This window comes from Micromys minutus, assembly GCF_963924665.1.
Source record: "Micromys minutus genome assembly, chromosome: 3".
NCBI lineage: Eukaryota > Metazoa > Chordata > Mammalia > Rodentia > Muridae > Micromys > Micromys minutus.
Genome location: NC_137972.1, coordinates 82,417,843 through 82,434,042, shown reverse-complemented (window position 1 = coordinate 82,434,042; position 16,200 = coordinate 82,417,843). Strand labels below are relative to the sequence as shown.

Sequence of the window (16,200 nt, the reverse complement as noted above, 5' to 3'; positions counted from 1 at the left end):
ATATATAACAAGATTTTTTTAATAACAACACCTTGAGGACTCCTTTCTAGAAGAGCTTCTAATGGCACCATGTGGGAAACTTCAGTGAATTCCGTGTACACAGACACAGTGTGCTCATATCTGAATGCTATGATAGCTAGTTAAGAGGGCCATTCTGGGTCAGGAAGCAGTTATCAATAGGACTGCATTTACCTGTAGGCAGGTTTACGTAAGCAACAAGCTTTCTTCCTATTTTTTTTTTTTTAGTTTCTTCCCTGGTTAAATAGCAGAAACCTTGTGAATTTAGAAAGACGCCTGAGAAACATCACTGGGAGGGAAAATGAGTTAAGCTCAAAGGAGGAAGTCTCAAAAACTCGAACATAAATGGGATACTCAAGACTTTATACTGAAACTCTTCCAGAAAGGAGACACTGAGTGCTCTCTGCACAGTAATTTGCCAGTAATGGAGGGGATGTTGTCTCTTTAGCTGTCCTACTGTGTATGCAAATGTTTAAAAAGTTAAATGATAAGGTGAGGTCTTTTACCAGAAATGGAGGTGACAATTATAATAATTAAAATGTGAACAGTCTGACAAACACTGAAGGAGTCAGTGACCAAACATCTTGAGGTTTCAGAATAGATAGTTGTAAAGTGTTCTATAAAGTGAATACCAACACCTGGAAAGAGCATTTTAAGGAAGCAAATGTCCTGTCCTGGGGGAACTTTAGGGTTAAGAGCACTGGCTAATCTTTTAGAGGACCTGGGTTCTAGTCTCAGTACCCATGTGACAGATCACAGTGGGCCTGTTACTGTACTTCAGGGGGTGATTCAGTGCCCTCTTCTGCTCTCCACAGGCAGCAGATACATACATGGCACCAGGCACATCCACAGCATACATTCAAGCTAAGCATTCATACACATAACATTAAAGTTAAAAAACATTCACCTGGCTTCTGGTCTGGGGGTCTGAAGCAGTGCTCACGGTGCTCCACCCCACAACTCTGCCTGCCTCCCAAAAGGCCTCTTGTTATAACTAGACAACCACAGATGAGACACCCCCAACCTCATACCCCAATTCTTCCCTCCTTCCCCTGGGGCATACAGGGACCCCAGCAAGCCTAGTAGCCCTTGGCTATGCCCCACCTAGTCAGAGCTCCATCTTCCATCCAGTCTACATCAGGGAGCATGCATGGAACCTCACCCCATAGCTCTGCCTGCATCCCAAGAGGCTGGCACTAAACCCTAACCTGACACACACGCAGAAGGCCTGCTCAAACTCAAGTCACACAGCTCTACCTCCTCAGGGGACAGCTGCTCCAATGCAGGACACTCAGGCCAAGCAATACCAGAAACAACTAGATGGAAAAGGGCAAGTAAGAAGAAGAACATAATCAAAAGAAGCCAGTGCAATATGGCACCATCAGAACCCAGCTCTCCTACTACAGCAAGCCCTGAATATCTTAACACACCGGGAGAGCAAGACTAAGATTCCATCTCATAAAGATGATAGATGCCTTTAAAGGGGAAACAAGTAAGTCTCTTAAAGATATACAAGAAAATACAATCTAACAGAAGGAAATGAATAAAATGGTCCAGGACCTAAAAATGAAAATAGAAGCAATAAACAAAACACAAATGCAGGAATTCTGGATACAAAATCTAGAAAAGAGAACAGGAATTACAGATACAAGCATCACCAACAAAATACAAGAGATGGAAGAATCTCGGGTACAGAAGATACCATAGAAGATATTGATACATCCATCAGAGAAAATGCCAAAGATAAAAAATAATTCTAACAAAACAAAACAAAACAAAAAAAAATTTCAAGAAATTTGGAACCCTATGAGAAGACCAAACCTAAGAATATTAGAAATAGAAGAGGGTGAAGATTCCCAGTTTGTAGGGCCACAAAACAGCTTCAACAAAAGCATAATAGAAATCTTTCATAACATAAAAAAAAAAAGAGATGGTTCTAAGCATACCAGAAGCTTACAGAACACAAGATATAGAGGAACAAAAAAGAAAATCCTCCTACCACATAATAATCAAAACACCAAATGTACAAAACAAATAAAGAATATTAAAAGCTACAGGAGAAAAAGTTGAAGAAATATATAAAGGCAAACCTATGAGAATTATCTGACTTCTGAGTAGAGACTCTATGAGCCAAAATACCCTGGGCAGGTGTCTTGCAGACCCTAAGAGACCACAGATGTCAGCTCAGCCTACTGTACCCAACAAAACTCTCAATAACTATAGATGAAGAAGCCATGATATTCCATAACAAAACCAAATTTAAACAATAACTTTCTACTAATCCAGCCCTACACATAAAAAATATCATTCCACATGATCAAATGGACTTTATCCCAGGAATGCAGGAATGGCTTAGTGTATGAAAATTCATCAATGTAATCTACTATATAAACAAACTGAAAGACAAAAATCACATGATCATCGCATTAGATGTTAAAAAAAAGCCTTTGACAAAGTTCAACACCCCTTCATGTTAAAAGTCTTGGAGAGATTAATGATTCAAGGTACATACCTACACATAATAAAAGCAATATACACCAAGCCAATAACCAAACATTAAATTAAATGGAGAGAAACTTAAAGCAATCCCATTAAAACTAGGGATAAGACAAGGTTGCCCACTCTCCCCCTATCTATTCAATGTAGTACTAGAAGATCTAGCTAAAGCAATCAGAAAACTAAAGTAGAGCAAGGGGATACAAACTGGAAAGAAGATAAGGTATCACTATTTGTCCATGATATGACAGTATATATAATTGACCCCAAAAATTCTACCAGAGAACTCCTACAGCTGAAATAATTTATAAATTTATAAATAAATAATTTAGCAAAGTGACTGGATATAAAATTATATCAAAGAAATCAGTAGTTCTCATTTAAACAAATGATAAACAGGCACAGAAAGAAATTAGGGCAATGGCATTCTTCACAGTAATCATAAATAATATAAAATAACTTGGTGTAATTCTAATCAAACAAATAAAAGATCTGTATGACAAAAACTTCAAGTCCCCAAAGAAAAAAATAGAAGATCCCAGAAGATCAAGAGAATCTCCCATATTCATGGATCGGTAGGATTAGCATAGTGTAAATGGCTATCTTGCCAAAAGCAATCTACAGATTTAAAGCAATCCCCATCAAAATGCCAACATAATTTTTTACAGATCTTGAAAGAGCAATCCTCAACTTCATATGGAAAAAACAAAAAACCCAAGATAGCCAAAACAATCATGAAAATAAAAGGACTTTTGGAGGAATCACCATTCCCCAACCTAAAGCTGTACTACAGAGCAATAGTGATAAAAACTGCACGGTATTGGGACAGAGACAGACATGTTGATTAATGGAATATAATCAAAGACCCAGTCATAAATCCATATATGTATGGACATTTGATTCTTGACAAAAAAGCCAAAAACATATGTTGTGGTTTGGTCTAATGCTTGTATTGCATTAATTGAATCCCCCAAATTTCATGAGAATCCACACATAAAATGCTGAGGGTCCCTGACCCCAGTTGGTTTTGATTGGCAAATAAATTTGCTGGCAGCCAGTGGCTGGACAGAGAGACAGAGTCAGAACTTTAGGATTCCCAGGCAAGGGAGGAGGAAGGAGAGAGCCACCATGACAGGAAAGAAGTAAAGACCAGGCCTGAGAGGTGCAGAAAAGAGAGTACAGCCATCATGTAAGAGTCAGGGATTGTGGCCAGGAGGGCTGCAGGTCTGGGTCTGGGACAGCAAAGATGGGATACAGGTTTTAGTATGTGATGAGTTGGAATTATCTAAGAATACATCAGCAGCATGAAGTTTGGAAGTGGCCCAACCCTTGATCCATTTAAGGCATATTAAAATATAAGGCTACATGTGTGTGTCTTTCATTTGGGACCCCAGAACTTTGGGGCAGGTTGCAAGGAATGTGCTGCTGCTGGGTCGATTTGAGTAGTGTTAATTGGCTATTGCTGCAACCATACAATGGAAAAAAAGAAAGCATCTTTAATAAATGGTGGTGGTCTAACTGGATGTCTACAGGTAGAAGAAAGCAAACAGATCCATGTTTATTATCCGGAAGAAAACTCAAGTCAAAATGGATCAAGCACTTCAACATTAAATCCAATACAGTAAATATAATAGTGGGAACTAGTCTTAATTTGTATTGGTACTGGAGACAATTTTTTTGAACAGGACAGACTCTAAGATCAATAACTGATAAATTGTTGAAAAGCTTCTGTAAGGCAAAGGACACTGTCAACAGGACGAATTGGCAGCCTACAGGTCAAAAATATATCTTCACTAGCCCTAGATCTGACAGAGAGCTAATATCTAAACTATATAATGTACTCAATAAGTTAAACCCCAACAAATTAAATAACCCAATTAAAAAATGGGGCACAGAAATAAACAGAATTCTCAACAGAGAAATCTCCAGTGGCTGAGAAGCACTTATAGAAATGTTCAACATCTCTTCCTTAGTCATCAGGGAAATGAAAATCAAAATGACCCAGAGATTCCACCTCACACCAGTCCAAATGGCTAAGATTAAATGCCGGTGGGATTGTAAACTTGTAAAACCACTCTGGAAAGCAATCTGGCAGTTTCTCTGAAGACTGGGAAAAAAGTCTATCTGAAGACCCAGCTATACCACTCTTGTACATTTATGCAAAAGATGTCTCATCATACCACAAGGACACATGCTCCACCATGTTCATAGCAGCTTTATTCAAAACAGCCAGAAATTGGAAACAACCCATATTTTCCTCAACTGAATAATGAATAAAGAAAATGTGGTTCATTTCCACAATGGAATACTACTCAGCTATTAGAAACAAGGACATCGTGACTTTTGCAGGCAAATGGATGAAACTAGAAAATATCATCCTGAGTGAGGTAACCCAAACCGCAAAAGGCATGCTTGGCATGTACTCACTAATAAGTGGACATTAGCTATAAAGTAAAGTATACCCATGATACACCCCCACAGACTCAAAAAAGTTAAACAAGAAGGAAGGCCTAAACAAGAATGTCTGAATCACACTTAGAAGGGGAAACAAAGTAGTCATAGGAGGCAGAGGGAGGAAACTGGGTAGGAGATGGGAGGGGGAGGGGAACTGTGAGGCAGAATGAAAGAAAATCTGCAGCTGCCTGGGTGGAAGTTGGGGTGGGGGAATAGGCAGTGGGAAGCCAGGAGGGGAGAATTTCTAGAAAATCTGATGACCTGAGATACAGGAGCCTCCCAGGAGTCAATATGCCTAACAGTGGGGACATGGAACCTGAAGAGACCAGCCAGGCAGGACTCCCAGCAGAAGGATAGGGGCACCAACCCAACCACAAAATTTTCAACCCAAAATGTCTCCTGTCTAAAAGAAATTCGGGGATGGAGTAGAGACAGAAGAAAAGGCCAAACAATAACCATCCCATCCCATGGACAAGCACCAATCCACTTAGTGATACTCTTATGCTTTCAGACAGGAGCCTAGCATAACTGACCTCTGAGAGACTCCAGTCAGCTACAGACTGAAGTAGATGCAGACACCCATGGCCAAACATTAGACTTATAGATGCTAAGGGCTGCCAAGGAACCACACTATATCTTTCCATAACCTGTCACTCTCTAACTCTCCAAGAAGAGTTTATGCTTCTTCCTTAGTCTACAGACTTACTACTCTTTCTGGATGGCCATTTACTCTTATCTGATCCCCTGCATCCCATTGCAGAAGAAAAGAGGACACAAGGACACCTCTCCATCTGCCTCCACTCAATCTGTTCCTCCTGAATTGTTCTGCTTCTCACTCCAGAAACTCTTCCCATCCATAGGGGTAAGAAAAGAGCCCTGAGAAATATACCAGGTATCACTAAGTGCGGACTGGACCCACAGACCAAAGGAACAAGCACTGTGTGTGCAAGTGCACCTGAAGCTGCCACTTTCCCTGTTTACAGTCATCCCCCTGCTTCCATTCTAAGTAGCTAGATCAGGCTAACAAGGTGGCCTTGAAGGAGAAATAATTAAAATGCCTAAGATGAGCTTTGTGTTACACTGTTAGTTTCTTGGTTTTGTTTTAGCTGTTGTAACTAGCAGACAAAAATGAATTTTGTATCTTAAAAAGCATAATAATAATAAAAATAAATGATGATGATGATGATAATAATAATAATAATAATAATAATAACAACAAATGAGCCTGGAGATATGGTTCTCTGGAACTTCCAGAGTCGGGTAATCTCCTGCCTCACTGGACTTCAAATGGAAGGCATCAGCCTATCAGGGAGAAAATATCAGCCAGGCTCTTAAGTGACTGTGAGACAGAGGGGCTCTTGGGACTGAGACTCAGAAGGCATTGGTGGTAGCTGAAAGGTAGACACAGAAGACTGAGGAGGTTGAGGTCACTCATAGATACACAGAAATTTTGAGAACATCCCTGGTTACAAAAAGTAAAACAAACAAGCAAACAGGGTGTGGGGGGGAGCACGACCCTTCACTTAAGGAGCTCAAATAGTGGGTAGAGCAATGGGGGGGTAGAGCAATGGGGGGGGGTAGAGCAATGGGGGGGTAGAGCAATGGGGGGGTAGAGCAATGGGGGGGTAGAGCAATGAGTCAGCAATGTAGAGGAGTGATGGGCCATCAGGCAAGCGCCAACCCTGGAAGCCTGAGTTCTATCCCTAGGACTCACAAGGTGGAAGTTGAGAAGTAATTCCTGCAGATTATCCTTAGACCTTCCCTTGCCCCATGACACACACATGAAACAGACGATAAATAAATTAAAATATAATAAATATAAAAAGGAAACTCAAGAGACTCAATGGATCTGTTATCACTCAGACAAAAAATACCAACTTCACCAAACATGATTATTAAAATCATATGTCAAAGAGAAACAACAAAAATGAACAATGTTTCCTTGTAGGCATACATCTCATTGAACAAGATTGTTTTAGTAATAAGCTTTGGTAAAACTCCACTAAGTAGACTGGTTTCAATAAATTACCAAGCACATCTGTTTTCCAACAAGTGTGAGAGTTTCGTACATGCTGCAGATAGAGGTAAAGGTACCTGGGGAGGGACACAGAAGAAATCTGCAAATGCTACTGAGAAGACTTGAATATTAGTGGATCCGAGTGCCTGGGTGGGGTAGGCACTTTCTAGACATTGTCCAAAGCAACTGGAGCTGAGACTCAGGTCTCTACCTAGGCTCTGCCTGAGACTAAACACTCAGGATCTGATGTGTTGTTCTAATGTGGAGTTCCGAGGTTGGTGCTGATGGGGACATTTTCATTTCATTTTGTTTTGAGGTTCTACCTGAGAAATAGAGGAAAAGTTCTTTTGCCACCTTTGGCTGCCCTTGACACCGGTTTTTCCCTTCTGTGGAGATGCCTGTTATCACATTCTCCCTGTCTACCCCTCCCATCTGCCCCTCGGTCAAACTCCTTCCTACACTCATAGAGGCACAGCTCACATCTAAGCCCGGCCTGGGAAAAATGTGTTCTCACCATTCCTAAAGGAAGAGCTCTGATTTGGTCCTCGGCTCTGACCGTGAACTGCTATGAGAAATGCATTTAGAAACACCACTCTCCACCAAGATGAAAGCTCAATCCAAACTAACACAAAACAACAATAAGCTTTAGCGGTCATGGCTCTAATGTTAATGCTTTCTCTTTGTATTTCTGTTGACAATAGCCTGGCCACTCGTGCCTTCAGCCGAACAAGTCCCCAGGGGCAGACATTTCCTCTGACAACATCAACAATCAAGTATATACAGAATGACAAGTGAGAAAAGTCCAGGATCACTTACAGATGACTATCTCTGCTTTGTTAGGGAGATGAACTCATGCTCAGCTACTGACTTGGCCACTCTGAAATAATTTCTAAAATTATCAATATAAAATACTCATAGTTATATATATTTACGTATATAACAGCTATGAATTTTGATATTGATGAGAACATTTTCAAACAGATTTATTCAACATTTGTCTATTTATTTGTGTATATGTGTGTGAACACACTCATTCTACAATACTTGTGTGAAAATCAAAGATTGGATTCAGGTTGTCAGGCTTGGTAGAAAACAAGCACCTGCCCAGCTATCGTACTAGCCCCAGATTTATTAATTTGAGAAAAATCTCACAGTATAGCCTAGGTTAGCCTCAAATTTGTGATTTTCCTGCCTCAGCCTGATTACAGGCATGAATTAGCTGCTTGAACTGCTCAGAGAAATGACCTTCAGAGTGAACGTTTCAGGAGCATGTCAAACTGTCACAAAACTCTACCTTTGTGATCAGCAGCAAACACTCAGGAGGAGATGAGATTTTAATGGAAGGCAGTGATGAAGAATTGAAATTCCTTTCTTTCCCTTTGCCACTATTTTGGATTGACTTGTGTCCCATAGAAACAGCACTGGGGCTTTGTAGTGCTGGCATATGCCTTTAATCCCAGCACTCAGGAGGCAGAGGCAGGGATGGGGCAGGGGCAGAAACAGGGGCATAAAATAAAAAAGGAAGGAAGGAAGGAAGGAAGGAAAGAGAAAGGGCAGGAAGGAAGAAAGGGAGAGAGGGAGGGAGGGAGGAAGAAAGGAAGGAAGGAAGGACGGAAGGAAGGAAGGAAGAAAGGAAGGAAGGAAGAACACTAAAGCCCTAGGCCGCAGAACATCAGGATATGGTCTAACTTGGACATAGGGTATGTGCCGATGTCATGTTACTGAGGTGAGGGTAATTGGCTGGGCCCTGTCCCAATATGCTTGTGTTCTTATAGAAACGGGGTTGGCTACAGAGGCAGACCTGAACGGTGAAAAGATAATAGGAATTCTTTAGCTATGATAAAGGAGGAGAGATGGACACAGAGCAGTCCTCCCTCACAGCCCCCAGATAGAGCCAATCCCACTGACACCCTGGTTTTGCATAGTGGGCCTCCAGAATGATAAGAGAGTCCCTCTCTTTCCTACACATTCCATCTGTGGTACGCTGCTAACACAACCTCTGGAACCCCAGGCAGGTCCCAGCCCTGAACCACTCCCCAGCATCATCCCTCGGCCCTGCCACTGGCAGTGTTGCCCCCATGTGGTGAGGCATGTTCTCTGGCAGAGAGGAATCCATGCAGTTAGAGGAGCTATCAAAATTCTCCAGCAAGACTTTGGGCAGAGGGCATACCAGCTATCAGAGCTAGGCCAGAGAACGCATGCTTGAAAACTAGGAGGAAAGCAACCAGGAAACATATGTCTACTGGAACATAAAATACCTGAACTGAACCAAAATGACTGCCTTAGCAACAGGTTATATAGAGGGAAAACTTCAGGCCATAAAGAAAACAAATGTGTTTTTCTTTCTGTATGTCTCCCAGTGAGGGAGGTTTTTACTACAAAAACATGTGTCTTCATTAAAGTAATCAAATTTTATTTTATAAGGTTATCTCAGTGAAATATATTCCAACTTGCTAGTCTTAAGCATTTGCACACAGATGCCAATATGCCAATGATAGGTAAATTCCCTCTGGATCAGCACTGCCTATAGCTCAGCAGTTGTAAACCTGTGTGCTGTGACCCCTTTGAGAATCAAACTACCCGTTCACAGGGTTGTCTAAGATCATCAGAAAACACAGAATTTACATTACGATTGATAACAGTAGTAGAAGTGTAATTATGAAGTAGGAATGAGAATAATTTGTGGTGGGGGTCAGCATAGCATGAGGAACTGTGTTAAGATGTCACAGCATTAGGAAAGTTGAGAGCTATTTTCTAGTTCATCAGTCAGCAACTGCTAGAAGCAGCAGTGACTTGGTCAAGAGTCTCTACTGCCCCTGATGGCCAGATACGGATACCGCAGGCGTAAAATCCTCATACCCCAGGGTAAACTACCCCATTGCAACAGAGATGGGACAGGAGCCACCATGCGAAACTATTGTTCAGAAAAACAAGATTATAGATCAAGAAACCCACAGAAAGAGAAAAAAAAGGTTTCTTGGGTCACTCTAGCTATGAGAAAAGTTTCTTAAAGAGTAGAAAACAAAATGCTTCTTTTCCCTTGGGTGAAAGTGGAGGGGGAGGGAGGAGGGAGTGGGGGAAAGGGGATAACATTTGAAATGTAAATACAGAGAATATACAATAAAAATTCAATTAGAAATATACAGTAGTTTCCACAAGATCCTTTACTAAAAGATTCTTCCCTTTAAAAAACTTACAACAGAAATGATGAACAAAAGCGTAGCCCAGTGTCCCCACACCTGTGCAGACAGTAGCATGAATTAGGTGGCCCCTGGGCCCTGTTGCCTCGGAGTTCAGCCTTAGGTGGAAGCCATCTTTATATCAGATGTCCTCAGTGGAGTGAGACAAGAGGTATAGTGACATTTGGGGACAGTCATCAGTTGCCCCACATGGACATTATCCCTCCCTCTAAGTTTGCTTGTGTAATGGTCCCAGGAAAGATAATATAGGCAAAGTGTCCTTTACCTCAGCCACAGCACAGCTGAGCAAAACTACAATGTTCTGAACCAAAAACTGGAAGAAAGAAACCAGCCAATGGAAAAGAGTATTTCTTAGAAACACACATAATCTGGACACACTCCGAGTCAGAGAAAAGCAACACCAGAGTCACTCTTGCCTCATTTCAAGTGTCTCCAACTTTGCCATGGAGGAACATGGCTGTAGGCGTGGAAATGACACTCTGTTTATACACAGTGAGTTGTGTGTAACGCCTTCTTTAATACAGATTTTTAAACATCCTTTTCAGTCTCAAGAGCTCAGAAGCTTTCCAGACACTGAAGCAAGTCCAGCGCTGTTTATTCAGTCTGAGAGAGCCAGGGTTCAGAGACAGAAGACAAGGGGACTGCTCAGTCCGAGTGCAGAGGGCACGTTGTCAAATCACAGTCTGCTAAAAGGTGAGTGCATATCTGGGTAAGAAGGTTGGATATACTCTTTAATTGTTCAAGTGATATGTGAATACATAGTATTAAAATTATTTTGAGAATCATATAATATAACGAACTTAAGGCCACTTTCCCACAATGCATGTCTCTTCTGCAATGGTGACTGCGGTTTCCTCTCTGATGTGCTTACTCTCCAGTATTACAAAGGTAGACAGACAGACAGACACAGAAACACACACACACACACACATACACACACACACACACACACACACACACACACACACACACACACAAAACTGTGCGGGCACATATAGACAACTCATAGAACTAGGAAGATAGCTCAGTTGGTAGAGTACCTACCATGTATGGACCTGAGTCTGATACCCAAGTGAGTGAGTTTAAAGCAAGAGCTGGGGAGACTGGCACACACTTGTGGTTCCAGCCCTGGGAGACCAGACAGGAGAATCTCTGGATTCACAGGACAGCCAGCCTAGCCTAATCACTGAGTTCTGGGTTGCAATGAGAAACTGTCTTTAAAACACAAACCAGACAGCTCCTAAGGAGCAATAGTTGACATGGGCTTCAACATGGATGAGCACATACATGCACATACACACCAAGATACCTACAGTTTATGAGTATGTATGATCTTGTACAGAGAATCAACAGGATCTTTTCAAGTTTTATTCATTCAGACATTATAACCAAGATCGTGAAATACTAATAATAGAGGTCTTCTGCAGGCAGTCACTGTCTCTTGCCCAGTCAGAGCCCTCTAGATTGTCCTGAGGAGAGACATACTGTGTCTATGCGTGTGAGAGAGAATCACACGGGAACACTGCAAGGGAACTATAAAAGTCATGCTATAATAACAGGCCAAAAAGGTGAGTATGTTTCTTTCTGGATCTCACACAGGATTCACAGGAATCTAAGGAAGCCAGACAGATGACAGACCCTGGGAGCAAGACGAATGGTACCAGATGACTGTTTCTTTGATGCCACATGAGGGAGGCAGCTGGAGAAAGTGTGGGCTTCACAAGGGGCAAGACAAGGAGGCTGCTGCTTCAAGAAGGGTGGTCACATCACATTCACAGCCAGGCAGAAGATAGATGAATGAATGCTGCCGTCTGCTCAGGTCACTCCACCATGCACAGAGTCAAGGAATCCCCCCACCTACAGTGGGTAGGTCCACCTTCCCACCTCAGTTTAACGTAATCAGTGTGATCTCACATAGGCCAGCCCAGGAGCCCACCTCCGGGTGATTCTAGATCCTGTCAATTAGCACTAACCAACCACACACCATTTAAAAGCCTTGGCTGGTCACACAGCAGGCTGAAGTTGAACCGGAGGGATTCAGATGGGTTCACAGATTTAGTCAAAGTGCTACATGTCCCTCTACATGTAGCAAGTACAACCAATGTCTCAATAGAACACAAACAGTTTTTTATAAAGTTTTCAGGGGTCTTTTGTGATGCTTAATGTTGAGAGGATCTAAAATCATCCAGGAGGCAACTAGATGTGTTTGTGAAGGAGTTCTAGTCTGGGTTGACCCATCTGGATGCCAATCTCTCTGGCTCTTGACACACTCTCTGCTTCCTGACTGCAGAGATGGCGTGGAGCTGCAGCATGCTTTCGCCACCATGACCTGCCCACCATGATAGGCTAGAGTCTCCATCTGTGAGTCAAACAAAAGCCTTCCTTCTCTCCTCACATTTCTTTGTGTCTGGGATTTTGTTGTTATAGCAACCAGAAAAGTAATGAACATCATTTTCCTCCATAAAGGTATAAATAACCATCAAGGACATTTATAGTCTTCTACTAAATTTTGAACGATTTTTCTGGAAATGGAAGGAAGACTTGCTCACTGAATAATCATTTTGTTTTTTATTTCTTGGCCATTTTCTTTTATATCTGCACCAGGTTGGTTCTAACTTGTATTGCTTTGGCAATAGATTGAGCTCTACACTTCGCTCCTTTATACAAGAAAAGATGGCTCAACTCTACCTAGAGAGATAAGTGGGTTCATAGTTCTGGGAAGACAGTCTCAGAGGATGCTAGTGCAGGGCTTCTCATCACCTGCGACCCTGATCTTGAATCAGCTGCTACAGTACAACACACTGCAGTACAACCCAGGGCTCAAGATGGGAGGGACAACCCCTGTCAAAGAAGTCAAAGAATAACCCTCTGTCCTCTCCTCTTCTTCCCCAGGATGACATGTTTAGCTAGTACCCACCTCTACCAAAATCCATATGGCTAAACTGGGCATGGCACATGAGGGTGATGAATATGAAATTATTTTCCCCTGGAAGAACAAAGATGGATTCTTAATTCTAAGATTCTCTACTTCAGAGAGGGGAACAGTTCTTGGGAATGACCTGTTTAGATGGAAACCCAGATACACCCACTGTGTTTTTCTTGCGGTACTTAAACAGGTTGCTCCAAAGACAGTCCATGTACCTTGAAGATAAAATCAGCCATCAGGGGTCCTGAAATCTTGAAGGTTTGTCTGTCAGCACCCTTCTGAAACTCAACCGTCGTGTTTTCTACAACGAAAACCCCAGGACTGTCGAAGCTGTGTTCTCCTCTGCTTCCTTGAAGTGTTTTTGACTCAATAACTGAAAATTTGAAAATAAAATGTCAAGTTCTGTCTTCTGAGCATGACTAGTACTATGACACTATTCACAGTGACGAAAGGAAAGCAATGCTGAGCAAGACAGGTACATGCTGCACACGTGCATTTGCTGTGGACCCACGTTTGGTGTTGAAGGGCTAGCTGTAAACCCTCACTCACAGCCACCTAAGAATGCTTTTTCTAACTTGGGAGAAAATTGTATTCTTACAGTTGGTGGAGGTCCCAGCCTATGACATATTAGCCATTTGACTTGCTATTACTTTCAATTTTAATTTTTTTAAAGTGTTTGTATCTGCATGTACATGTGCGCGCGCGCACGCGAGCGTGCGTGTGTGTGTGTGTGTGTGTGTGTGTGTGTGTGTGTGTGTGTGAATGTCCATCACATGAGTACAGTACCCACAGTGGCAAGAAAACAGCATTGAATGTATACCCTGAAGCTAGACTTACATGCAGATGTGAGCCACTATGTGGGTGATGGGAACCAAACTTCTGCAAAAGCAGCCAGCACTCTTGAACATTGAGCCATCTTTCCAGGCCTTTATTATTTTTTAAATCACATTTAGTTATTTATGTGGTGGGGAGGGGTGCCACCACATTACTAGTGGCTCTTTTGTCCTATCACATGACTCCTGAGGACTGAGGTCAGGTAGCCGGATTTGGCAGCGAGTGCCTTTAGCTGTTGGGTCACTTCACCAGCTGAGTCAAACATAGTCAGAGCCATAGTTTTGCTATAATTACATTTACTTTAATTACAAAAACCATTACATCGCTTTTGCTAGGACTTTCTTATTGCTTCCATTTGGGGAGGAATGCATGACTGGAAAATCTAGGGCTGTGTGTTCCCTACAGTAATGTGGCTAGGATTAGAACATGCTAGAAATTCAGGATCTAAAGAGCTCTAGGCAGATTGTAAGATGGGTATTGTATAATTAAATTCCATCCCACAACAAAGGAACTTGAAATTAATGGTACAGAGCATTCTCAGTTTTCAATGCTGCAGCCACTTGGAAGGTTACAGTTAACATGGACCTTTAAAGGGTGATTGAATACTGAAAAATAAGCTTGATTTCAGAAATATAGCTCTTTATAAAAAATCGGTTATATAAAACAAGAAAACAAAACCCCTTCTGTACTCTGAAATTTAGACATGTAAACTAAATCCTCTGCCAAGCAGCCAGTGGAGAAGAGTGGTTTTCAGAAAGACTTCCAGAGCTGCCCGTGGGGCTGTTCAGAAGAGGAAAACTCCAAGCAACGGATCAGTCACTTGGAGAAGTGGGAGAACTTCTGACCTCTGAACCCCAGAAGAGTGCCAGGCTCTAACACAAAGCCTGTTTCATCCACCCGCACACGCTCGTGAAAATGAGGCTTCCCTGGGGCATTAGCCTGTTACTCTGTTTACTGTTTGCATATTCTGTTTTTATAACTTAAAAAGTCCCTTAAAGCTGGACATGGTGGCTGACACTGGCAAACCCAGGCCTCAGGAGACTGAGGCAGGAAACTTAGCACAAGTTCAAAGCCAGCCTAGGATGAGTTCCAGGACTACCTGGACCACAGAGTACACAACACTACCTCCTTCCAAAACTGAACCTCCACCTTCAGTGTCATTAGAGCAACAATTAAACCAATTGTTCCCGGCCAGTCTAGGCTATGTGAGACTTTGTCTCAAGAAATCCCCCAAATCATGCACTTTACATAGATAAATAATAAACAGTTGCTAATGTCTAACTAACTTGTCGTACAACCCACCCAATTTCTTTCTCTGTGGTCTGTTTGTTTGTCCACCCTTCCAGTACTGGGTATTGAACCCAAGGCCTCATGCTACTATTGAGCCAATTTCTAGCCCCCAGTCATCTATACAAAATGTGCTATTGTAACATGCATTCACGCTCAGCATTTTTACCACAGGCTAAGACTGCAGCATTTCTTTTGCTACCACTTATAAAATTCCTAGCCAGGAAATGGTCCATTTGTTTTTCATCTCTGTAGCTATATCTTTGTCTAGGTATTTCATCTGATGGATCAAATGTCGTGGGGCTTTTTGTAGCTGGCATGTGTCGCTGGGTCAATATTTTCAAGGATCACCCACAATGTAGCATGCATGAGAATGCCTTCCCTTTTTACCAGCGAATAATATTCCACATGTCCTGATTAGTTTATTATTAGTTCAAATATAGATAGATTTCTCTGCTATTTTTATTTAAAAGCTAGCAAAAACAATGTTGCTACGGATATTTAGCACTTTCCCAATTTGTTATTTATTGATATAACTATATATGTGTTGAGATGGAATTTTCTGAGACAGTGTCTCACATAGCCTGACTGGCCTGGAACCTGCAGTGAAGCCAAGGCTGGCTTGAACACTCGACCCTCCTGACTCTGCCCCCTAAGTGATTCCAGATGACAGGTTTGCATCACCACGTCTGGTGATGTTTTTTAGTTCAAATAATACCTCACAATCTGATTACTGAGGTGATTCGTGGAATTTAATAAGAATGGGTTTTGCTAGTTTCTAGGTGTTACATTTGAATTTACAAGAAGGAAGAACTGGCCCCACAGAGTGCTGAAGATTTTCAAACCGTTTAGAAAACAATTCTCCAAAGCATTTTGATACTGCATTTCAAAGGTCTTGTGTCACTAATGAAAATCACAGGGGTAGAGAATTTCTCCCCCTCCACAGTTAAGTACTGCCTGCCACATAG

General features: G+C 41.9%; 1 protein-coding gene across 1 annotated transcript in view; it reads right to left on the bottom strand.

Annotated features, from left to right (window-relative positions):
* Nucleotides 1-16,200, bottom strand: part of ADAMTSL3 (ADAMTS like 3) — a gene marked incomplete at its 5' end in the record, with an annotated part of 198,667 nt that overhangs the window by 95,118 nt on the left and 87,349 nt on the right. Inside the window, one exon of the mRNA XM_080914464.1 lies at nucleotides 13,327-13,484. Within this exon, the coding sequence (XP_080770590.1) occupies nucleotides 13,327-13,484 (158 nt within the window). The remainder of the gene's footprint in view (nucleotides 1-13,326; nucleotides 13,485-16,200) is intronic.